At 45.9% G+C, this 25,313-nt stretch overlaps 1 protein-coding gene across 1 annotated transcript; it reads right to left on the bottom strand.

Annotated features, from left to right (window-relative positions):
* Nucleotides 1-5,249: 5,249 nt before the first annotated feature.
* Nucleotides 5,250-24,354, bottom strand: LOC126402448 (suppressor of tumorigenicity 14 protein homolog). The gene is made up of 19 exons (XM_050064440.1): nucleotides 23,966-24,354; nucleotides 21,830-21,992; nucleotides 20,678-20,808; nucleotides 20,447-20,517; nucleotides 19,956-20,149; nucleotides 18,721-18,756; nucleotides 18,071-18,299; nucleotides 17,823-17,959; nucleotides 17,599-17,696; nucleotides 15,939-16,039; nucleotides 15,196-15,329; nucleotides 14,964-15,068; nucleotides 14,581-14,688; nucleotides 14,289-14,405; nucleotides 12,534-12,659; nucleotides 12,257-12,440; nucleotides 11,150-11,421; nucleotides 9,263-9,399; nucleotides 5,250-8,718 (listed from the first exon to the last, which is right to left on the bottom strand). Exons 1-19 carry the CDS (start codon nucleotides 24,005-24,007, stop codon nucleotides 8,557-8,559), a joined length of 2,547 nt encoding a protein of 848 aa, XP_049920397.1. The 5' UTR covers nucleotides 24,008-24,354; the 3' UTR covers nucleotides 5,250-8,556.
* Nucleotides 24,355-25,313: the final 959 nt, after the last annotated feature.

Genomic DNA, 25,313 nt, shown 5'->3' with positions numbered 1-25,313 from the left:
AGAGAGAGAGAGAGAGAGAAAGAGAAGGTATACCAGCTCGGACGTTGCCTGAGTCAACAAGGTCTAGTCCAGTCTAGATGGACGAGGGTAGAGAATATGGAACTGTTGGAATGCTAAGTAACCCCAGTGAGAGGAGCTACATGAAGAGGATGTGGGGTATATGGATGCTTCAAAACTTAACATCTCGTACTCGTCGTCCTCCGCTTACCCGGGTCTGGGTCGCGGGGGCAGCAGCCTTAGCAAAGAAGCCCAGACAGTCCTCTCCCCAGCCACTTTCGTTAGCTCTTCCGAGGGAACCCCGAGGCGTTCCCAGGCCAGCCAGGCGATGTAATCCCTCCAGTGTGTCCTGGGGCGGCCCCGAGGTCTCCTCCCAGTTGGACATGCCGGAAACACCTCCCAAGGGAGGCATCCGGGAGGCATCCTTACCAGATGCCCGAACCACCTCAACTGGCTCCTCTCGATGTGGAGGAGCAGTGGCTCTACTCCGAGTCCCTCCCGGATGTCTGAGCTCCTCACCCTATCCCTAAGGCTGAGCCCAGCCACCCACCCAGATACTTAAACTCCTCCATCTGAGGCAGGACCTCCGCCCCGATCTGGAGTGGGCAATCCACCCTTTTCCGGCTGAGCACCATGGCCTCAGACTTGGAGGTGCTGATTCTCATCCCAGCTGCTTCACACTCGGCTGCGAACCGTCCCAGCAAGAGCTGGAGGTCACTATTCGATGGAGCTAGGAGGACCACGTCATCCGCAAAAAGCAGGGACGAGATCCTCCCGTCACCGAACCTGACACCCTCCACCACTCGGCTGCGCCTAGAAATTCTGTCCATGAAAGTTATGAACAGAACTGGTGACAAAGGGCAGCCCTGGCGGAGTCCAACCCTCACCGGGAACAGGTCCAACTTACTGCCGGCCACGCGAACCAGACTTGTGCTCCTTCGGTACAGGGACTGGATGGCCCTTAGCAAAGGGCCACCAACCCCATACTCCCGGAGCACCTTACCGGGTAGGCTGAGGAGTGTGAACCCCCTGTAGTTGGAACACACCCTCTGGTCCCCTTTCTTGAAGATGGGGACCACCACCCCGGTCTGCCACTCCAGAGGCACTGCCTCCGATGTCCACGCAATGTTGCAGAGGTGTGTCAGCCAGGACAGCCCTACAACATCCAGAGCCTTGAGATATCCAGGGCGAATCTCATCCACCCCCGGGGCTCCGCCGCCGCGTAGTTGCTTCACTACCTCGGCAACTTCTGACCTAGAAATTGGACGGCCCGCCCCCAAGACCCCCGGCTCTCTTTCCTCACTGGAATACGTGTTTGTGGACAATGTCCCCAGTTGACGTCAGCAGCTCCCCGCCCCCACTGTAAACAATGTGAGCAAGTTGCCGCCTTCCCCCTCTGAGGCGCCGGACAGTTTGCCAGAACCTCTTTGGAGCCAATCAATAGTCTTTCTCCATGGCCTCACCGAACTCCTCCCACGGCCGAGTTTTTGCCTCTGCGACTGCTGCTGCTGCGCTCCGCTTGGCCCGCCGGTACCCGTCAGCTGCCTCCGGAGACCCACAGACCAGCCATGCCCTGTAGGCCTCCTTCTTCAGCCTGACGGCTCCCCTCACCTCTGGTGTCCACCAGCGGGTTCGGGGATTACCGCCGCGACTGGCCCCAGCGGCCTTGCGGCCACAGCTCACGACAGCCGCCTCGACAATGGCAGAGCAGAACAAGGCCCATTCGGACTCAATGTCCCCCTCTGCCCTTGGGATGCGACGAAGCTCTCCCGGAGGTGGGAGTTGAAGATCATCTTGACAGGTTCTTCCGCCAGGCGTTCCCAGCAGACCCTCACTGCTCGTTTGGACCTGCCAGGTCTGCGTGGTGTCCTCCCCTACCACCTGATCCAACTCACCACCAGGTGGTGATCAGTTGACAGCTCTGCTCCTCTCTTCACCCGAGTGTCCAGAACATATGGCCGCAGGTCAAATGATACGACTACAAAGTCAATCACTGACCTGCGACCTAGGCTGTCCTGGTGCCACGTGCACCGATGGACATCCTTATGCTCGAACATGGTGTTAGTTATGGCCAAACTGCGACCCGCACAGAAGTCCAATAACTGAACACCACTCAGGTTCAGATCGGGCAGGCCGTTCCTCCCAATCACGCCCCTCCAGGTCCTGCTGTCATTGCCCACGTGAGCGTTGAAGTCCCCCAGCAGAACAATGGAGAACTATGTGTCGAGGTGAGGCCGACTATATCTAGCTGGTATCGCTCAACCTCTTTCACAAGCCCCGGCTCCTTCCCCGCCAGAGAGGTGACATTCCATGTCCCAAGAGCCAACTTCCGTAGCCAAGGATCGGACCGCCAAGGCCCCCACCTTGGTCTGCTGCCCGATTCACACTGCACCGAACCCCTCTGGATCCCTCTGCGGGTGGTGGGCCTGCAGGAGGACAAGCCCATGTAGCCGGTTCGGGCTGGGCCCGGCCGGACCCCATGGGCGAAGGCCCGGCCACCAGGCGCTCGCCCACGGGCCCCAACCCCAGGCCTGGCTCCAGGGCGGGGCCCCGGTAACCCTCTGGGCCGGGTACACAAGCTCTCGTTGTTTTCCATCATGAAGGGTCTTTTGAACCGTTCTTCATCTGACCCTTTGCCCAGAACCAATCTGCCATGGGAAACCCTACCAGGGGCAAAATGCCCCCGACAGCACAGCTCCTAGGGTCATTAGGGCACTCAAACTCCTCCACCACGGTAAGGTGACGGTTCTCGGAGGAGGAGAAACTTAATATCTAAGCTAAAAAAGAAACCACTCCTAGTCCAGTGTTCCAACAAGGGGGAACCAGGACAACAGGTCAAAGTAGGGATGTCATCATCATCCTCACAAATTGGGTACCAAGCCCCAACAAGCCCTTACGACACAGATTCCCTCACAGCAAGGGTGAATGACCTGAGATTGAAAATCATGGACAAACTGGAAATGTGGCACCCCAAAGCTGATTACCAAGGCTAAGTGACAAAGTACCTTCTGAAAGTCTGAAATTAGGACCATTACTGAGACGAATCAGCTGATATACAGCACAGCAACAGTGATCCTAGAGATGCTTGGCTACAAGATGAACACCATGAGCCACAAAGAGAGCTTCCCTCCATGGAGAAGGAGGCTGGAGGCCAAGATCAAGGCAACACGGAGAGAAGCTAGTCAACTCTCAGAGCTACAGAAAGGTGTGAGGAAGAAAGGGATCCCTAGGAAATCCAACAAACTGTCTATACCTGAGGCACTGGAGACTGCTGGGCAAAGGCTAACAGCTTTGGCTACCCGCCTGAAAAAAATCAGCATAATCTGCTTGCTAACCCCATACAGCCTCTGTCGTCTCAAAAATACATTCTCTGCTGCAGTTTGTTGCACAAGTTGTCAATGTGTGCTTTCCAGCAAAGAAGGTTATCAATATGGATCCCTAAGTATCTGTATGTGGCCACTTGATTGATAGTCTGGTCTTTAATGACCACTGGCTCGTGTGTAGTCACTTGCCTCGGGTCAAGAACCATCTCTTGTGTCTTTGTCACGTTTAAAACCAGATGGTTTTTGTCACACCACTTAATGAAGGTGTTGATCTCATCGTGATATACAAAAGAGTCCATGTCCTTATGCAGAAGACTCACAATTGCTGTGTCTTCTGCAAATTTAAAAATAAAATTATTAGGATATACTTTCCTGCAGTCATTGGTGTACAGTGTAAAAAGTATTGGTGAAAGCGCACAGCCTTGTGGTACTCCTGTATTACAGTGTTTGATGTCTGACAGTGTCTGATTGACCTTCACTTGTATTACAGTGTTTGATGTCTGACAGTGTCTGATTGACCTTCACTTGCTGTGTGCGATTAGTTAAAAAGGAATAAAACCATTTGATCAAGGTAGTGTTAACATTCGTGTCCTTCAACTTCTCCAGAAGCAGGTGGGGTTGCACGGTATTAAATGCTGAACTAAAATCAATGAATAAAATTCGAACATATGCTTTTGTCTCTTCCAAGTGCTTAGAAATAAAATGCAACATGCATAGGATTGCATCCTCAGTACTGTGTTTGTGTTTATAGGCAAACTGACATGTATCTAACATGGGCTGTACTTGTGGTTTGAGCAGGGATGCGACAAATTTTTCAAAACATTTCACAATTAACGAGGTCAAGGCAACAGGACGAAAGTCATTATTCTCTGTAGCGCAGGGATTTTTGGGAACTGGTGTTATTATTGACGTCTTCCACAGAGCTGGGACGGTGTGGGTGTCCAACGACCGTTGGAATATAGGACACCACGCTGATGTTAGTTCTTCTGCACAGCTTTTGAGCAGAAAGGCCGGCAGTCCGTCTGGGCCTGTGGATTTATTAGTCCGCACAGTGCTAAAGAGATGCTGGACACTAAGTGGGTCCACCTCCAGCCAACCGGTGGTATCGGTTTCTGGTAGAGACTGCATCACTCTGTCACACTCATGAGAAAAATTCTCTAGGTCGAATCTTAAATAGAAATCATTCAGCTCATTTCATTTATTCTGTTCATCTAGAGTGGTAATTTGTTTTTTTGCAGGGTTCATGTTAGTTACTGATTTTTTTTATTGTTAAACATTTGTGTCAAGTTTTGTCATAATCAGTGTATGAGTTCTTGAGTTATGGCCAAAAACATGTTTTGTGAGGTCACAGTGACCTTTGACCACAAAATTCTTATCAGTTTATTCTTCAGTCCAGGTGGACGTTTGTGTCAAAGTTGAAGAAATTCCCTCAAGCTATTCTTGAAATATCGTGTTGACAAGAATGAGATGGATGCAGGGTCACAGCGACCTTGACCTTCAAACCCTGAGCACCAAAATCTGATCAGTTCATCATTGAGTCCAAGTGGACGTTTGTGCCAAATTTGAGGAAACTCTCTCAAGATGTTTTTCAGACATCATGGTCATGAGAATGGTACACATGACGGACAGACCTGAAAACATAATGCCTGAGGCCACGACTAGCACCGACTAAAACCTGGTTACATCAGAAAGGCGCCAGACTGTCTGAGAAGTAATAAATAAAGGTAAATAACAAGTTAAAACAAATTATGGGATAGTTCTCATTACTTTGAACAGTTTATTTTTTATAGTGTTTTCCACTGTTTACCTTGTTCTCCCTAACATGTATTAGCCGCTGTTAGTTGTATAAGAACAAACTTTTTCAGAGACCGTTGTCATCCATCCGCTGGTTTTACAGGTAAACATGAAAAAACAAACCTTTGAGTGAATTTTTGTATTTTGAATGTTTTTTATTGCCTGAGTTACCCCCGACAGGGACAAGTTCAATTTCACCAAAATAACAAGAACATTTGTCTCCTGTATAAAATGAGCGAGTCCAGCACATTCATGATCACCTGCACCTGCACCTGTGTTTAATCTTAAAAATTAATTATAATCATCTGAAAAAACTAAACTACAACTTATCAGACCTTCAGGAAGGTCACAGCAGAGTTTCCTCTGTATCCTTCCGGTGAGAAAATTAAAGGAGTTTAACTGAAACAGTTCTTTCATACTGCAGCTGAGCATCATCCATTAAATTATATATTACTGTATATAAAGCTGTTAATAATCCTGCAACACAAACTGAAAATACAACCAGGACAAAGGCAAAGACAGATGAACGAGGATACGCTGTACAAATAAATACATTCAGCAGGAAACATCTCACTGCAAAGACTACAAACATGGACATTAAGAATGTGACAAAAATAGCTGCTGTGAGGTCGTACTGCTCAAACATCAACAAGACCAAAGAAATTTAACAACGGTGGAAAACTAAAAAATATCTCACTGTCTACTATATTTTATGAACACAAAACATTTTTAAAGCAATCATGTTTGATTTCTAAAGCTGAAAACAATCCAATCTAATATTTATCTAATTTTAATTAAAACAGATTTAAGGATTTTAGTTAAATCTTTTGCTTTTTTAAAATATTTTCTGTTAATTTTGTTTTGTACTGTAAAGCATTAATTGAAGAGCAACCTGGTGTAAAAGAGAGCTCTCAGGAACCTTTAAGGGTTCCTTCAAATATTAGCTCGGTTGTTCTACTGAATACTAATGACATTGGGATTCTCTCGAGGACCCAGGATGGTTCCCTGAGGAGCTCCTTCATTTAAGTTTCATGAAACCAGACAGTTTTTCTCAGATTTTCTTTTATCAGTTTCTTTTCTGGGTAAACTGCTGGAGCCCTGTTTGGACTGCACAACAATTTGTCCTCTGTTCATACATAATGATAAAGTTTTCAGTATTTCTACAAACTGATGTCACCAGAACAAGTTCTCAATCACACCTGCAGAAGTGCCTCTTGTCAGCAGTTGGCTGGATCACCACTGTCTCTTTTTGTTGTGTGTGGGATGGTAACCAATAGAAAAATGTAATGTAATTATTATTTCAGATGACAACATGCTTGTTAATGTTAAATCATCCATATGTTTTGGTTCATTTATCAAATTTCAGACAATAAAGAGAGAAATATCTTCTATCACAATAACGAAGGCTCGACAATAAGAAAAACAACAAACCCAATTTTAGTTTGGGACACTCTGAGTAAGAGAAATACAACAGACTAAGAAACTAAAATCTGCATTTTGAATCTATAATTTTACAATTATAGATTAAATAAATTAGTTCCAGTTATTAAAAACTTTTTGTTTAATCTGAGCCAGTTTCATAAACGATGGTTAAAGTAAAGATTTATTACTGAACTCTGGAAGGTTGATGTATGAGTTTTTGTTGCAGCGTTTTAGTTCATGGTTGGAACATGGTTAAGGGCTCGAACACATGACACATTTTTTGCGCCCTTAAATTCATGTTTTGAAAGTAGTAAAGGGCCAACATCTGAGCCCTGAGATAAACAGTTCAACTTTTGGACTTAAGCAACACGCACCGCATGTCATGTGACATGGTTATGGTTTCATAACATCTTGCCAGAGGACTACAGTTGCGAATTAGCCAGCTGGCTAAAACTGGCACATTTACAGTAATGTTGATTAATGTGTACAGTCCTTTTTTATAAATAAAACAAACTGAAACTGAAACAACCAATCACAGCTCGTGGGTAGCCCCCCTTTCTTCTGTAAATATCAGTCTCTGAAGCTCGGGCCACAGTGCCTGCGTGAGCAGCACGTGTGCGTCAAGGTACCTCTTGGGATTTTTTTTTTTTTTTTGGCGGCCATGGTAACACATTAGTATAGCCACACTGCCTGCATGTGCAGTGCTGCTCAGGCGCGGCGTGGCTGCAATATATCTAGAGCTCTGGAGTGTCACCGATTTTTTCTTTTGATGATCATATTGACATGACACCACCTGTCACTACAGTTTCAACGTCTGTAAACATCATCGTAGCAGCGCCGCAGCAGAGATGCTGTCTTTGTGTTTTTGTCAACACCACAAGTGTGCAAGCTTCAGCAGTTCAGCGAGGTAATCGTCACACGCTGCTCACACAGGCAGTGTAGCTCAGGCCTGATAAATACAGAGAAGCAGTTGATCATTTTAGTGCAGGGTTACACGGAGCTTCACGTCCCACAGACAATATTCAGTTAACGGTCAACGTCTGGAGGAAGATCAGCTCTGAACTCAGGGTTTCTGGTATGTAGGCTATGATATGGTGCTGGTTATGGTCGCCAAGCAACTAGTTGGCACAGAGGAGGCACAGCAGCAGCAGCTAGTGCCGGACCTCGCCTTTTCCAGATGGTTGAAAATGCGGCATGTGTTCCAGCCTAAAGGTGGTTCCTCAGGTTTCAGTTTGTTATGAAGCCACAGTGTCTGCAGCCGTGACTTTAATCACATGACCAGCGCTCAGTGGAAACGGCCAACGTCGTATCATCCTGGAGTTAAACCCTGAGGTGAAGCTTTCGTTCTGAGAGTGTGTGACAGAGTTCAGTGTTCTAACTTGTTGATCCTGTTTAACTTGTTCAGTCCAGCTCAGAGTCTAACTGCTGAAGAGCTGACTGTGGTTAACACAGAAACTCATTCTGAGCGCATCAAACCAAAAACACAAACTGAATCCGTTAAATCATTCACTCTGCTGATGACTTAGTATTTAAGAGAGAAGACTGAGATCATGAGTCGACGTTTGAAGCTTGAATGTTCATAAAATCTGAGAATATTAAAGTATTTTCCTTTCTGCCCTGAGAATATTTTATCATCATTATTTACAGTACAAGTAAAAGTCCTGCATTCAAAACCTTAATGTGAAAGTATGTGCGTATCAGTAAAATGTAGTTAAAGTAATAACAGACAGAATGTATTCGTAAAACTGCTGCAGTAACGTGTCTGTGTTATTTGGTTTAATCTACAGACATGCGTCAGATCTCAGAGCACCTGAAGGCATCAGATAGATGTAGTGGAATAAAAAGTACAGTATTACCTGTGAGATGAAGAGGAGCACAAGTTTAAAGATGTTTTCATAGAAACATGATTTCTAAACTTTAAAACCTTTAAAAAGATTCACAGACTCTGCTGTGATCGTCAGTAAAAACAGTCCTGGTCAGAAACGTCCAGGAGAAATCCCCGCCGTGTTCTGCTCTGCCGCTACACTCCGCTGTTCTGCTTTATCCAGCTGCGGTATTTGGTGACTCTGGTGTAGACGCCGGGTTTGTTCCTGCGAGCGCAGCCGTCACCCCAGCTCACCACGCCAGCCAGGAAGACCCGTCCACTGAGGCCGGAGACGGACAGCGGGCCGCCGGAGTCGCCCTGAGAGGATCAGAGAGGAGAGTTAGAGCAGAGACGATCAGAGCTGCGAGCTTCAGACGGGCGCTCTGAATACGAGGGGTGGATCTGACTCAGAGACGATGGTGACGCCTCGCAGACAGCCTATCACTCAAAGAGGCCCCGCCCTTAATTATATAAGTCTTAATAAAATGTAAACGTGAGTTCTATAAAAGTTGTGATGAATGTTGAAATGATCTGCGGAGACCAAACAGGCTGTAAACATGTTTATTTCTACATGTGAACATGGAGGTCTGTGGGGACTGACTCACTGTTGGAGCCAGCCTCTAGTGGACATTAGAGGAACTGCAGGTTTGGATTCATGTTTCAGCCTCAGAGGATGCCACTTGTGCCAAAATCAGTATGATACACAATCAATCAATCAATCAATCAATACGTAAACACAACAAGTTCAGATTCACGAGATGTGACTGATGGAGCATTTAATAACGACTGATGTCCTGTGACATCATGTTATCATGAAGCAGGAACACACGTCGCTCTGAGTGTCACTGTGTGTTTGTGTTACCTGACAGGCGTCCACGCCTCCTTTGAGGATTCCGGCGCACAGCATCCTGTCAGTGACATCATCTTCCATCAGAGTCTTGCACACTGTGCTGTTGATGATCCGAACTTCCGCCTTCTGCAGGATGGTCGCGGCGAGGCCTGACACACAACACGATCACATCTTAATAAATTTAATGTTGATCTGAATCAAAGTGAGTTACAATGAACTACTTTTTACATCCAGGATGAAAGTTTTAATATGATTATAAAGACATATGAAATCATGCTAATCCTGTATTGATGCTAACAGTAATCAGATTTTCTTCAGCAAATGTTTCTCTAGTTTAGTTTTTAAAAATATGTCTAAACTTTCAACACTGTAGTGAAGGTTTAATCAGACATTTTAATTATATTTTCCAGACATTTTATCAATTTTTTTTTTTGACATTTTATCAACATTTTTTATTTATTATTTATCAATATTTTTTCCAGACATTTCATTACCACTTTTCCATTTTTATAACATTTTTTCTGACAATGTATTAATATTTTTCAGATGTTTTTATTAAAGGGCCAGTGTGTAAAATGGGTTGAAAACAGTGACATCAGTGGTCAAATTCTAGATTGCAGGGCTCACTCGCCCTCCCCTCTCTGCTCCACCAATCTCCAGCCCGCACACTGACTGACAGCGTAGCCTGTAAACAGAGCTCAGCTGTATATTTAGCCTAGCAATATCTCCGGACTATAGTAGCTGCAATGGACGACTTTGAACACAATTTGAAGAGTTTCTTGTAGCGGACACAGACCCAGAGCCATACCTGTTTGAGCCGGAGCATACAGAATGAGGAACTCCATGTGTTTGATGCTGAGCGGGCGAGAAGAGAGGCTGAATGCACAGAATGGGATTCGGTGCTACTGCTACCATCGTTGGGGAGATATATCATCAGGAGGAAAAGCGCCGCAGAGAGTGCATCACAAGGAGTGAAGTTGCGTCTTCTTTTCCTCGCAGATGACGGTTCGGGTTCATTCTCTCCTGTTGCGTGGTAAGTGTGGTCCATTCGCAAACTTTATAACTAAAAAAACTTTTCACTACTCTCTATCGACGAACTACTAACACTCTCTGCTGTTTCCTCCTCCTTCTTCCTTCCTTCCGCTGTCTTCGTTGGTTTATTTATACACGCGAAACGCGTTCTCTGGCTGGCTGGATTGTCCGCTCGGTCTGCCTTACATACATGGCGGCGCAAGATGGCGACCTCTCTAAAGCGAGGCCCTTGCTATATATATATATAAAAGCATAATTATAAGGCCACGGAAACCAAACAAATTTTATTTTATAATGATTATACACTTATATAAACATATTAATGGGTAGAATATTCAGATTCAGATTCAGATTTGACAATAAACCATGCCAAATATTACACACTGGCCCTTTAATATATTTTGGATTATTTATTAATATTTTTTGGACATTTCATTAACATTTTAATAATATTTTTTGCACATTTTGTCAACATTTTTCTGAAATTTGATTAATTTTTTCAGATTTTTAATCCACATTTTTACGGACAATTTATTAATAGTTTTAATTTTTTTTTTTCAGTATTTTTTTTTTAATATATTTTTGGACATTTAAATAAAATTTAAATTTCATTGTGAAGTCTGACTGTTTCATTTCGTCTCTGTTCTGTAAGAGAAAGATTGAAAGGTTTGAAAACGTCTTCAATAAAGTTAAAGTGACCACCTGTCAGTCAAACAGCGTGGGCGGGACTTTGACAGTTTGTGAGGGCGTCTCTCAGACTGACAACTAAAATCTTTTTCTTCCGTTTTATGTCAAACAAACTCAAAAACATGAGGAGCATCACTTTCTGTCAACGAGCTGTCAGGTCTCTGTCCTGTGGTGACTCACCTCCCTCTCTGGTGGCGCCCCAGCCGGTGATCCACGCATCTTGGCCTGCTGGGAAGTCGTAGGTGGCGGAGGGCAGACAGATGGGCCAGATGTTCTGGTTGAGGGTGACGTTGGCGTCCAGCTCCATCAGAGCGATGTCGTTGTCGTAGGTGAAGCCATTGTAGTCCTTGTGAGCGATAATCCGCCTCACGTTCCTCCTCACCGTCCACTCGTTGGTCTGACTCTGCACGTGCAGACCCAGCAAGGCCTCCCATTGGTCCGCCTGAGAGTACCTGCAGCGACACACACCGAAAAGGTCAGAGGTCAAGTCTGAGAGGTCAGCGGTCAAGTCTGAGAGGTCAGAGGTCACGTCTGCTGGAGGAAGCAGGCGAAAGTTCCAAAAACATTTTAAGACATCAGTTCTCATAAAACAAGAGCGAGTCGAGTCAGTTAATCTAAAGAGGGAGACACAAAGCATCATGGGAAGTTTCTACAGCCAAGTATATTTAAGGTTTTGTTATGATGTCATGTTTGACATCACATGTTGAATCCCTCCAGTCTAGAAGAAGAATCTGCGAGCTCGTGTTTAATTAGCTCTGTCAGATGTTTCTGCTGCTCCTCCGCTGTGGACTGACTTCCTGTGCCGGGCCAATCACAGCCATTTATCTAAGAGGGGGCTCAAAGAGCGGCGCCAGCCAAGATGGCTTAAATGACATTAATCACAACCTACAAACGGTGTGTGTGTGTGTGTGTGTGTGTGTGTGTGTGTGTGTGTGTGTGTGTGTGTGTGTTGTGTGTGTGTGTGTGTGTGTGTGTGTGTGTGTGTGTGAGATGGTCTTTACTCTGAGCAGCAGCCAAATAACATTAATACAAGATTCAGTTCACACCTCAGACAGCAGTTGATAAACTGTTAGCACATGTGTATCATACTGTTGCAGATTCATCAGCTGATCACCACTCATGGCCGCCTCACAGCTCGCAGCTTCACCTCAGCTGTACAGTTTAATGAAGTTATGAAAATGTTTCAACACATTTAAAACAAATATATATCCATAGACTGATAATGAAATGACTTCAGAGAGTCAGCAGGTGGTCTGCTGAACGTCTCTGTGTCTTTACAGCTCCTACTTCTTTGGTCCGCTGTCCTGGACGCAGTGGGCGGCGGTCAGCAGCCAGCGGTTACTCAGCACCGATGCTCCACACACGTGACCCGTTCCCCGGATCTGGAGGCTGACCTGCCAGGGCCACTCCCCCTCCCGGGACGCCTGACCGCCCACGATACGAGAGCTCCGGTACGGCCTCGTCCCGCACTCTGAAAACACACATACACAAGAATACACACTGACATCACACTGCAGTTGGCTGTGTGTGTGTTTGTGTGTGTGTGTGTGTGTGGTGAACGTACGGCAGTCGTCCTCATCAGAGCCGTCCTCACAGTCCTGCTCTCCGTCACACTCTGGGTTCAGTTTACTGATGCAGTGTCCGCTCCGACACAGGAAGGTGAACTCTGAACACTTCTGCAGAACCAGAGCTGAAACACACACACACACACACACACACACACACACACACACGATGCGTTACAGGTCACAGAGTTTTCCTTTTACGTCAGTACAAACTGCAGCTGCCCTGCACACAACATCAGGTCATGAACTTTGACCTTGAACCAGTGCACTCTTGTCAGGTGAGCATGACGGACAACAAGCTGATGGACCAGCTGATTAAGGAGGCGAGTTCAGTGTTTGGCGGGAGGCTGGATTCAGAGGGGACTGCGGTGCAGAGACGCAGGTGCAGCGAGGAGCAGACCATCCTCAGGACCTGCAGCCACCGTCTCCACAACATCACAGCAGGACGGAGACGCAGCCGCAGCGATCGGTGAGTTGCAGGACTGAACGCTTCAGAAGATCCTTCGTCCCTACGACCACCAGACTCTATAACACCTCCCCCACCAGACACACCTCAGAGGACCTTCAGTCATTTAGGAACTCAAGGACGTTTTACTTTATTTATTTCATCAGCACCTTTTTTATTGTTGTCGTGGTTTTTACTGTAGATTTTATGAGCTACTGAATATTATAATAATTACAGTATCAACCTATCTATCTTTCACACTGTGTGCTTAACCTGTGTGTACGAACATTTAAGAGGAAATCTGAGATTCAATAATTACATTTAGCCAACACACACACACGTGGTTACGTTTAGCCAACACACACACACGTGGTTACGTTTAGCCAACACACACACGTGGTTACATTTAGCCAACACACACACGTGGTTACGTTTAGCCGACACGCACACGTGGTTATGTTTAGTAATAAAGAACAGGGTTTGGCTTTACAATCTTACAGGAAGTGAACACGGGCCTCCTGGGTGACAGTCGGTGGTTGGTGGACCCATCCATGGTGCACCCAATTGAATTTCCCCTTGGGGATTAATAAAGTATATAAAAAAAATCCACATGCCCCTCCCGCCCCGTTAACTTATTTTTTTTCTGCATTTTCCCCTGATGCTGCTGGGTGCTGTTAAATGATGACAATGACTGGCTGCGTATCATGCTGACGTGAAAGAACGCCTTTTTTGCCTGAAGTCACTGACCAAGCACCAGTGTTCAACGACTTCAGAGTGAGACCGGGTCGGCCCGGCTATGAAACTGACAGCCTTTCAGCCTCATCAATATGGGATGAGGATGAAAGTTTGTTTTTAATTAATATCAACTGAAAGATTCAGCTGTGAAAACAGGAAGTGAACATATGTTCATTTGCAGCCAACTGATTATTGGTAGGTCATCACGGTCGTGCAGAGTCAATAAGAGATTGTGATCTCTGATCCCAGCAGCTGTTCAGATGTGATCTGTGACCTCACTGGAAGATATTTGAGTCATTCAGGTGAGAGCCAATCAGAGAGCGACATGTTTGAACATGTTTACAGTGATGAATGGCTGATCAGCTGTTTCTATCAGACGCTCACTGAAGCTCTGACTCTGCTGTGTCAGGGTTATAATACGTGCACAGAAACTACTTCATTCTTTCTCCATGACACACCTCTGGGCTAACAGATTTACTTGTACAGAGAAAAGGGGGCGTGGCCATGTGCTGACTGCAGATGGCGGGACGGCAGGCCTTTATCAGAGTAAACATTAAACAATGCTGTTTCTTACATTTCTCACACGTAGACTCGTCTGATCCGTCTGAACAGTCGTCTTTCCCGTCACACTTGAGCTTCTCTGGGATACAGCGGCTGTTTCTGCAGGAAAACTCTCCTGCTTTACATTTTACTGCAGAGACAGAGACAGAGACAGAGACAGAGACAGAGACACACCTCTGACACTCAGACATCATTCACAGAGACAACAGTCATGCTTCAGTCCCTCTGTGCACATATGAAGGTCTTTGTGTCTGACAGATTCTCAGCAGTTTGTGTTTGACGTATGAAGCGTGACTTTAACCCACCACAGTTCTGCTCATCACTGTTGTCTCCACAGTCGTCGAACCCGTCACACTCCCAGAACTTTGGTTTACAGCGGCCGTTTTTACACTTCATCTGAGACGCATCGCACTCTGAAAGAAGAAACAACATGTCTGACTTCCTGTCTGTGTCTCAGCTCCAAACCCACCGCTTCCTGCTGAAGAAGAATCCATAGTTTGATCAGTGATTTCTTCAAACAGCTGCTCTCTCTGGTTTCTATCAGACAAACAGGGACTTTGTTGGGGACTATTTTCAGCAGCGGATTAATCGACATGTGGTGCTCTGGTGTGAAGCAGATGTGTTTAAAGCTGAGTTGTAAACACCACATCTGGTTGTGTAAAGATCCACAGTCGGTGTTTGGACTCACTGCAGTTGTCCTCGTCGCTGCCGTCTCCGCAGTCGTTCCAGCCGTCACACTGCAGCGTGTTGTTGATGCAGAGGTTGTTGGTGCACTGGAACCTTCCGGGACAAGCTGGTCGATGACATCAAACAGTAGAAACACCATGAACTGAAGGTGTGTCTGAGACAGAGGCCAGAGTGTGTAGTGACTGGCTAAAAAACACAATTTAAATAATAATAATAAAATTGAAATATCTTACGATTCGTCGGGACGAAGGCTTCGTACTCGGCGGTGAAGCCCTGGTCAACGTAGGACGAGTCCGAGTTAAATTTGATGGTCATCTTGTTGCTGCGGCTGGTGATCACGGTGCTCTTTGGTTTACTGCCACACAGTCTACAACACAGAGACGACTCTCTGAGGACATTGTCGAGGGCGGACAGACGAAACATAGACTTTAAACACTCGGTAGTGATTTTAACCAGCAAAATAAAACCGTGACCTGTAGAGCATCATCATGAGGAGCCGGTGTCGTGCACGTGGCCAAACCTCGAGTCTGGAGTCAACATGATATCACAGACCTGGTGGAGCGAGTGCTCAGGGGAAATTTAAGACTTGATACTTGTTGTTGTTGACTTGGGATTTGACTTGAAACTCGTCGCACTTAAAAGGTACAGTATGCAGCTGTGATAGGATCGTATGATGCCACCCTCATTAAGTTCTGTGTAAAAATACAAAGGCTGAGACGTCGTAGCGGCTCCACAGCACCATCTCTGATCCATTAAAGGACAGGACTCAGTCAAAGAGGCCGAGTACAAGTTTGACGACATCACGTCTGAGTCACTGCGTCCTTGCCCGGTCGCCACCGTCATAACTAACCGATCCTGTCTGAGTCAAACGTCCTACAGATCACAACAGTGGCGTCAAAGTCACAGTGATTGTTCACATCCAAGTTTCTGACCAAAGCTGACAGACAGGTACGAAGAGAGAAAACTCATGTCTGACCTTTGACCGTTGATGTCAACGTAATCACTGCGACACTGGCTGCTGTAGTTTCCCATGAAGAACTTGTTGAACTGAACCTTCAGAAACTTTTCCTTTGACGCCTGAAACAGACAGATAACAGAGGTAACGAAGAAAAGACGATGATCAGACAGAATTACAGAATCAGCTGAAACTGATGAATATCCAGAGACCACCACATGTGGAGGTGATAATTACAACTCTAATTCTAGAAAAGTTGGGGCGCTGTGTAAAATGTAAATAAAAACAGAACGCAATAATTTGCAAATCTCATAAACCCGTATTTTATTCACAACAGAACACAAACAACATTTTACGTTGAGAAACATTTTTCTGAAATTGTTCCACAATTTTTACACGCAGTTTTTTGCAGGTTGGTGAACCTCTCTGCCCATCTTTACTTCTGAGAGACTCTGCCTCTCAATGCTTATGTTCTATTGGGAATAAATCATGGGTTTATGAGATTTGCAGATCATTGCATTCTGCTTTTATTTACAGTTTACACAGCGTCCCAACTTTTTTGAGTTGGGGTTTACTATGGGCAGGTGCATCCTGTCGACCTGTGAACATGGAGCAAACAAAGACACAGAGATAGAAGACATTGAGACTTCAGTTACTCTCGGTGAACTGGAGCTGAGAAAATATGTTATGTCCGTGTCCTCTGTTGTAAGAACCATCCAAGAAGTTAAAGGAAAATATTCGACATGAAACAACAATACAAAAACCCACAACAGCTACAGGAAGAGGCTCCGCCCAGTCACAGCTGCAGACGAGTGCAGTGCTTACATCATCTGAGTGACAGCGACACTGGAGCAGTCAGTCAGACTCAGCAGGTTCGGTGATGATGTTATATTAAAAGATAAATCTCTGTACGTTCTGACATCATCACTGACAGCTCAGTGAGAGTCTCACAGTCTCAGTTCTGTCTCCTGATTGGATCAACAGGACGTCAGAAATGTAGAAAACACATGTATTAAGTAGATTTAAATAAATATTAATTGAATCTGCCGATCACCAACTGATTCATCTAAATGTGTTTTATTTCTAATCTTTGTCATGTTTAACTTTAACGTGTTTTAAAGGCGTCTGTGTGCTGTGAACAAAACAGAACACAAATTAAAACTAATTTCTAATAACGACAAACAATATTTATGTGCATTCCTCATTCACACAGGCACTACGAGCAGTTGGGAGCAGGTGGAGATTCTGTTAGTATCAAAAGATGGAAGCTGCCAACATATTGACTGATTCCTTCTGTCAACAGTTGACACACATTCGTTCTGCTCATGTTTCATGAATGAGACCTGGTGAGTGGAAGCTAACTGATAATACTGGTTACATTTAAGAGATGAGAGAAATTATTTGGTCCTGAAGTGGAGACATAAGTCCTCAGGTCAAACACTGGTCAGCTGGTTATTCATTATCCCCAGAGGATGGATCCTACAGTCATATATTCGGTGACCTCCTGACCTTTCCTTCTGCACCACCATGAGGTTAAAATCTCCACTTTTATTAAAGACACCATGTCCTGATCACATCCTGCTCCCCGGAGGATAAACCCTGAGGAGTTTAAGGACTTTCCTCTGACGTCACCCTCAGGATAAACTTCACTTGTTCATCTCACCAGAACATGAGAACTCACCTCGATGGTCCACACACACGAGGTTTTCGGAGGATAGTTGGAGGGGAAGAAAGGTGAAGAGAAGGAGCCTCTGTCTCCGGTCAGTGTCCCTCCACACTCTGCACAACCACACAGACAGATCACAGAGACATGTGAGAACAGCGAGGAGACGTCAGCTGACAGCATGTAGGATGAAACTGTTAGATCGATTTATTTTGCTGTTGTGTTTGTTCTTCCTGTCGTACTTAGCTGAGCCTGAGGGATCTGGGAGTAGTTGGCTCTGAAGCCGGGGAAGTTCTTGTCCCCGCTGGTGAGCAGAGTCAACAACAGGACGTTTCCAGAGGACAGGAAGGACAGAGACTCATGAGGGTATCCACACTGTCTGAAGATGAGCACACAAACATGCAGCGGTTAGTGTCACTGTCTCTCTGTTAATGAACCAGTCGTATCAGCGCTAACATTGAATGTTGGTAAAGTTCTGTGAGCGTCTCACTCTGTCAGGACGCGCTGCTCGATCGGAGCCAGGGAGTCGTAGATTTTGATGAAGTCTTGCTGACAGTCGTCCTCCAGGATCAGAGTGTGGAAGTCCAGGCGGACTCGGTGGCCGGGGTCGGCCCTCAGCCTCCACTGCAGGTAGACGTTGGGAGGGTACGAAGAGTCCGGAAACCCCGGAGACTGGACGAATCCTGGTTTACTGACGTGGACGTTGAAGGACTTTTTCACTGACAACAGGAAAAAGACATTTTTCATGACTGGCTGTAAAACAAGAACTCAGCTGCTCTAAACATAATCACACTATCAGAGTTCATTCAGTTTGACACGCTAACCTTAACTCCATCTGTACACTCTGTGTGTTTTACAATAATGTCAGATTATGTTTTTAAGTCTTTTCAGTGACTTCCCAGCGGACTGATCCTAAATTCAGACTGAGTGGAAACCTTCAAATCAAAGTCACCGTCACAAACATGTCAATAAAGTTACTCCAAAAGACGGACATTTTGTTCCAGTCTCAGACTTTGATGAGGACAGCCAAAAGCTTCAACAACACCTCGGCCCTTTTCTAGAGTAACTTTACTTTGAAAGAATTTGATATAAACAATCTCACCAGGAAAAATACAATAAAGAGAAATCAACAGTTCTCACCAAACAAAGAGCTCCTCGTCATGCGCGGGTCGATAGCTGTGAACACAAAGACAAAACTTTATTTAATCTCCACAAACTGAATGATTTTACTGAAACCTACAGACACGAGCAGCTCAGACTCTTCGAGTTAACTCCAAGTGACTTGAACTTTAAATCAGCAGGTTGGTAAAGTCCAGTTCAGACCAAAGATCAGTGACGAGATGAAACCGTTTCAGAACGTCACAGAGCAAAGTGTCAGCGGTGTGAACTGGCCGGTCTGAGCTGGACTCAAGCTGGCTGATGATGTCACCTGACACTCAGCTGGTCAAATGGCCGGCGGCTGGTTTTAGAACATGATGCCCAGTTCAGACCAAAGATTCACAACAAGACGAGTTGAAAGGGATGGTGGGTCACTGCTGCTGCTGCTGGCTGTATGTGCTTATGCCCCGCCCACACACACATTCTCACTGACTGATGAATTGGTGCTGGTTATTTATATTATTGTGGCGTATTGATTATGAATACAGTCCATCTGATGCTGGTTTTGTTTCATCACTGTAGCCAGTATCTCACTATCACTATCCTCATTCAGATTTTAAGAAGCTATAAAAATAGAGTGTGTTTTTTAGAAACTTGACATGTTTGTGAGTCACTTGTGGTCCATTAAGAATGGACCTGCGACCCACATTTGGACTGTGACCCAGTAGTTGGGAACCACTGCTTTAGCCCCTCTCCAGTGGCTTTGACATAAAATTATATGGAAATGAAAAATGATAATTTCTTAACATTCAGATTTTAATTTGTCATTGTTGGAGGCCTAAAGTGATCATTTCATTCTACAACTGTAAAAATGTGCAGCCTGTATAATGATGTCACCACATTAATGTTTTCAGCAAGAACTCAAATGAGCAGGATTATTTATACGTCGTGGTTTTTAACAACATTTCACACTTATTCTAAAGTTTCACACAACAAACTGCAAACGTTGACACGAAGATACTGAATGTTGAAGCAGCAGAAAGTAAACAGTCAAAAGACGGACGTGATGCACGAGCTCTGTTGATTCAGTGACTGTAGAATTAAACGTGGTCACATGAGATGAAACTTAACCTCCTCAGTACACACCTTGTTACTGTCTGTGGAAATGTCACCAGCTCCACATTTAAATAAATGTATGGATTATTTATTAGTGATAAACTGGGATAATGATGTAACATCAGTCGTGTGTTGGACGTGGCGTCACTGAGCAGTCGAACCTTGTGAGACGACGTTGTTAACGTTGAGAGCGTCGGTGGGTTTCAGCAGCAGGCGTCCGTGTCGGCCCGACTGACTTCCTGCCGACGGCTCCAGAGACTTGATGGCTTCGTCCAGCGAGTCCTGCTGGAGGACGTGGACGTCAAACTCTGACTGGTAATACGCCACGACGCTGTCGCCGCCAGCGTCTCCCTCGCTACGGAAACACAGAGAAGACAAACTGAAGGAAGACGTGTTCCTTTATGTGTTCACATAATTCAAACTTTTACTACATTCGGCCGCTCGCACACTTTTACTGCAGTAAACTTTTCACTGCAGGACTTTTACCTGTAGTGGAGTGTTTTCACAGTACTGTTACTGCAGTTAAGTATCCGAGTACTTCCTCCACCACAGTCAGCCTCAGATTTCACTTACTGAACGCTACAAACTAAAACGTCCTCAAGCCAAAGTTTCTGTGTCAGAGTGAAACATGAAGCGTGTTTGTGATGCGTACCTGAAGGCCTGAACCGTGGAGCCTTTGAAGTATTTGGTCAGCACAGAGTTTTTGGAGTAAATCAGTTTCAGCTGGAAAATAAAAAGGTCAGAAATATAGAGACATATTCAGATATCTGACATCATGTCTGTCCAGTGTCGTCACAATCACATCAGCAGATACAGACACACACACACAGAGCAACAGGAAGAAGAAGAGTCAGTGTGTGACACATCAGGTGTGACGTCTCACCTGTCTGTTGACCAGAGAGGCCAGCTGTTTAAACTTGGAACTGCTGGAATCTTCATACGCCGGCTCAAAGTGCTGGTTGCTGATCTCCATGGAGCCAATGTAAAGTTTCTTCATTCTGACATCACGGCGTACTGAAGACAGACAGACAGGCAGGCAGGCAGGCAGGCAGGCAGGCAGGCAGGCAGGCAGGCAGGCAGGCAGGCAGGCAGACAGAGAGACAGACAGACAGAGAGTCAACCTCTGGATATTAGACCTCAGTAAAACTAAAAACACACACAATTTAATATTTGACTGTAAATAAATTTATATATTTTATAAATATTATAAATCGATCCACATTATAGTCAGATTAAGTTACGTTTTTTAAATCTTAAACCAGCTGCTGCGTCACGTGACTGAGATTTTTTGTTGTGTCTGTTACAGTTTATTTGGGAGAACGATCTTTAAACGCACATGTTGCTGTTGTGTTGATATTAACGCCCTCTGCGCTGTCTGATTGTGGCGTTCGCTCCAAACCTACATGTGGTGGGAACACATGGTTATTTATGGTGGAGGGAGGGTCACAGGAAATTATCTGGAGCTCTGAGGAGGGTCAGACACCAAGACATTAAGGAACACCACAGAAAAATCCAGGCTGTGATTTGGCATCAAAAACCTTTTACATTTGGAGTTTCTGGACAAACTGTATTTTCCAGTGATTAGATGGCGAGCACGCACGTGTGTCCTGGAAACTGCTCAGAAACCTCCTTATTGTCAATCTGCCTGTGAAAGCCAAACATCCTGTGAATGTCCGAGGGCTCTAGTTTGTGTCTGTAAAGTTTCATGAAGCTGTGATGATCCCAGAGGTCACTAAAGGTCTTTTTATACAGTGATGTCAGTTTTAAAACTAGAATCACCACCCAGTGGTTGTATGACTCCGCCCACCAGCCCACCCTGTGGTTGTATGACTCCGCCCACCAGCCCACCCTGTGGTTGTATGACTCCGCCCACCAGCCCAGTTTCTCTGACAGTTAGAATAAAAGCTTCTGTATCAGTGGAGTGTGTTTGCCTCCGGCTCCACACTGATAACAGGACACAGACTTCACCTCTGACCCAGAGTCAGCTGGCCCGTGTCAACAGGTGTTTAAATAAAGGTTGCTGAAAGGAGCTCACAGTGAAAGTGCCAGACGAGCAGTCCGCAGAGCAGAGCCACAGCAGCCGCCGCCACCACCAGACCCACTCCCATCCACAGCTTCCTCCTGCAGCCAGGCGTCTTCTCCAGCTGCTTCGCGTCCGAGGCCGGCAGGAACTGAAGGGTGGTGTCCCACTCATGGTCCTGCAGACGGAGGGAGGAGAGGGGGAGGACAGGGGGAGGACGGAGGGAGGAGGAGGGGAGACATGAGGACAGGTGGTTCATTTACAGATAAACTCTTTGCTTTGACTCCAACACCTTCAGCTCGCTGCCCGTCAGACATCAGCTGGACCATGATGGTCTCTATAGAAACACGCTGTCTGTCAGCAGGTCTCACTGAGACCACGTCTTTCTGGGAGACAGTTGTCCTGGTGACGGACACACAGAGACACGGACATGTTTCTATTTATTAAACTAAATGTATTTTTTATCTGTTTCCTGCATAAAAACATCTGTAGTGTGAGAGGACAGTAACTGATGCTGTTTCCCTCCAGTGACGTCACACACCAGCTGATTCACACAAATCCCACAGAGTCCTGAACAGAAGCAGTTTGAGACCCAGAGGCTCATCTGGTGTTAAAGTGCAGCTGATGTTGAGATGTTCACACACATCACAGCTCTTAAATCTGCCACAGATATGAAGTGATTATTTAATGTGTTGCTTAAACAACAGATGAGTGTTGGTTCATAGACAGACGGACAGACAGAGAGACAGACAGACAGACAGAGAGACAGACAGACAGACAGAGACAAGCTGCTGTCAGAGTGCAGCAGGGTGTTGCTGTTGGACAGGAATGTCTTCAGCTCTGATGTTTGGTATGTCAGCATGTTGTGTCCTGTATGTTAAAGAGTCTGTCCACACCCTGAGAGACGTACAGCTGCTCCTCCTCCACACCCTGAGAGACGTACAGCTCCTCCTCCTCCACACCCTGTTACACTGACAGACGTACAACTGCTCCTCCTCCACACCCTGTTACACTGACAGACGTACAGCTGCTCCTCCTCCACACCCTGTTATACTAACAGACGTGCGGCTGCTCCTCCTCCACACCCTGTTACACTGACAGACGTACAGCTGCTCCTCCTCCACACCCTGTTACACTGACAGACGTACCAAACCATCAGAGACGTTTGTACAGGAGGGAAAGTTGCAGCTGCTGGAACCATCATGTCTCATCTTTTCTCCAGGGGCTTCATCTTTGTTTTAGAATTGATTGATAGATTTTACTCATTACGTTTTAAGCTTGAGACCCTGAAGACCCTCCAGGACCTGTATGGCTCCAAGACCCCCAGGTATGTAACAGGTCAGTGACAGGTCAGTGACAGGTATGTAACAGGTCAGTGACAGGTATGTAACAGGTCAGTGACACATGAGTTATTCTGAAGTTATAAAGATTTAAACTGTAAAGACTCGCTGCAGCGCCACCTTCAGGACGACTGGATACCACTGATAATGATGTTTAACATCGAACAGGTTGGGTTATTATTCATGGAGGAGAGGTTTGAGTTACTCTGAAGGAGGAGGAGGAGAAAGAGAGGCAGGAGGCCCAGCACAGACCCAGTGACACCAGTATAGACCCAGTGACACCAGTACAGACCCAGTGGCACCAGCACAGACCCAGTGACACCAGTACAGACCCAGTGAGACCAGTACAGACCCAGTGACACCAGTACAGACCCAGTGACACCAGCACAGACCCAGTGAGACCAGCACAGACCCAGTGACACCAGCACAGACCCAGTGAGACCAGCACAGACCCAGTGAGACCAGCACAGACCAAGTTAGACCAGCACAGACCCAGTGACACCAGCACAGACCCAGTGACACCAGTACAGACCCAGTGAGACCAGTACAGACCCAGTGACACCAGTACAGACCCAGTGAGACCAGCACAGACCCAGTGATACCAGCACAGACCCAGTGACACCAGCACAGACCCAGTGACACCAGTACAGACTCTATAAAGTGTTTCAGACATTCTGAACTTTATGATTATTAATCTTTTTAAACAGAAACTACTTCCTGTTTGGTTTCTGTTTTTAATCTCAGGCGATACCGAGGAACCTGTACGGCCTGTGACGTCACAGTAGGTTTATATTACAGGTAAAGAGCTCACCTGTCGGGGACAGAACTTCTGTCCTGAGTCCAGTGAATCCATGTCACTATGAAGTCCCGGGTTGTCCCTTTCTCTGTACGTTAATCCGTCTTTACCGGAGCTTCCTGTCGTCTTTGAGTCTCGCGCTCTGCGCCATCAGCCTGGCATGGCGACAACAGGTGAGCGGCGACAGGTGAATCTGTCCTCCAGGTACAGAGGCACACACCGAGCGATTAAAAACAAGAAAACGTTTAAAGTTAGTTTGTAGCTCCGGGCGTCGGTTCCGGTACCGGGTCGGTATTACCGGGTTCAGACCGGAAGAAGAACCGAACAGCAGCAGCGGCTCGGTTCTGAAACACAAACAAAGATTTGGCGACAAGAACGAGGAAACTGGCGACTGACAGAAACCAGAGAGAGAACAATGACGGAGATGAGTCACGGCAGGTAGACTCCTACCTGAGCGCCTCCTCTTCTTCTTCTGTGGAGGTGTATATGGCGGCTGACAGCCACGTCACGCATTACCGCCACCTGCTGGAGACTGTCAGTTTAACAGTGTCCTCCCATCACTCCCCCACCCTGCTGTCAGTCCCTCCATCAGTGTCCCTGTCCTCTCCAGATATTACCCCCCCCCTGCTGTCAGTCCCTCCATCAGTGTCCCTGTCCTCTCCAGATATTATCCACCACCCTGCTGTCAGTCACTCCATCAGTGTCCCTGTCCTCTCCAGATATTATCCCCCACCCTGCTGTCAGTCCCTCCATCAGTGTCCCTGTCCTCTCCAGATATTATCCACCACCCTGCTGTCAGTCCCTCCATCAGTGTCCCTGTCCTCAGCTGCCAGACTTTGAATTAATCCAAGAGACAAAACCTGGGACTGGTTGCACAAAACACTTTAATTAGGACTTAATACTTCTCCTTAGCTGAGGGATTTAGACAGTTGCACAGTATCCCTTAGGTTTCCTTGATTAAAGAAAAACTAATTCACTGTGTTGAAAGAGATTTTACAGCGTTAACAGTTTCCATGGAGACTGATTGTTTGTTATCGTCTCACTGAGTCGTCTTACAGTAGTTTAGTATAAACACAGGAAACGACTGTAAGGAAAATGAATTCAGTCGAATCTAAAGGTTAAAATCAGAAGTGGTTCTCCTGGTCGCAGAACTCTCTGCTCAGGGTCGGTTCTTTTTTTATTTATCACCATAAACTCGTCATGTTGCAGTTAAGACAGAGTCAGAGGGACCTTAAGGGTTATTTTGTTTTCATTTTACTTTGGTTGCTAAGGGCTTTTGTGCAACAATTGAGGGATTCTTTAAGTATCAGATGAAGACCAGGAGAAAACCTTAAATACTGAAGTTATTTTAAGGAAACCCTAA

The sequence above is a fragment of the Epinephelus moara genome, chromosome 16 (assembly GCF_006386435.1).
Source record: "Epinephelus moara isolate mb chromosome 16, YSFRI_EMoa_1.0, whole genome shotgun sequence".
In the NCBI taxonomy this organism is placed as follows: domain Eukaryota; kingdom Metazoa; phylum Chordata; class Actinopteri; order Perciformes; family Serranidae; genus Epinephelus; species Epinephelus moara.
Note: the sequence above shows the minus strand (reverse complement) of the source record. Positions and strands in the feature narration are given on the sequence as shown.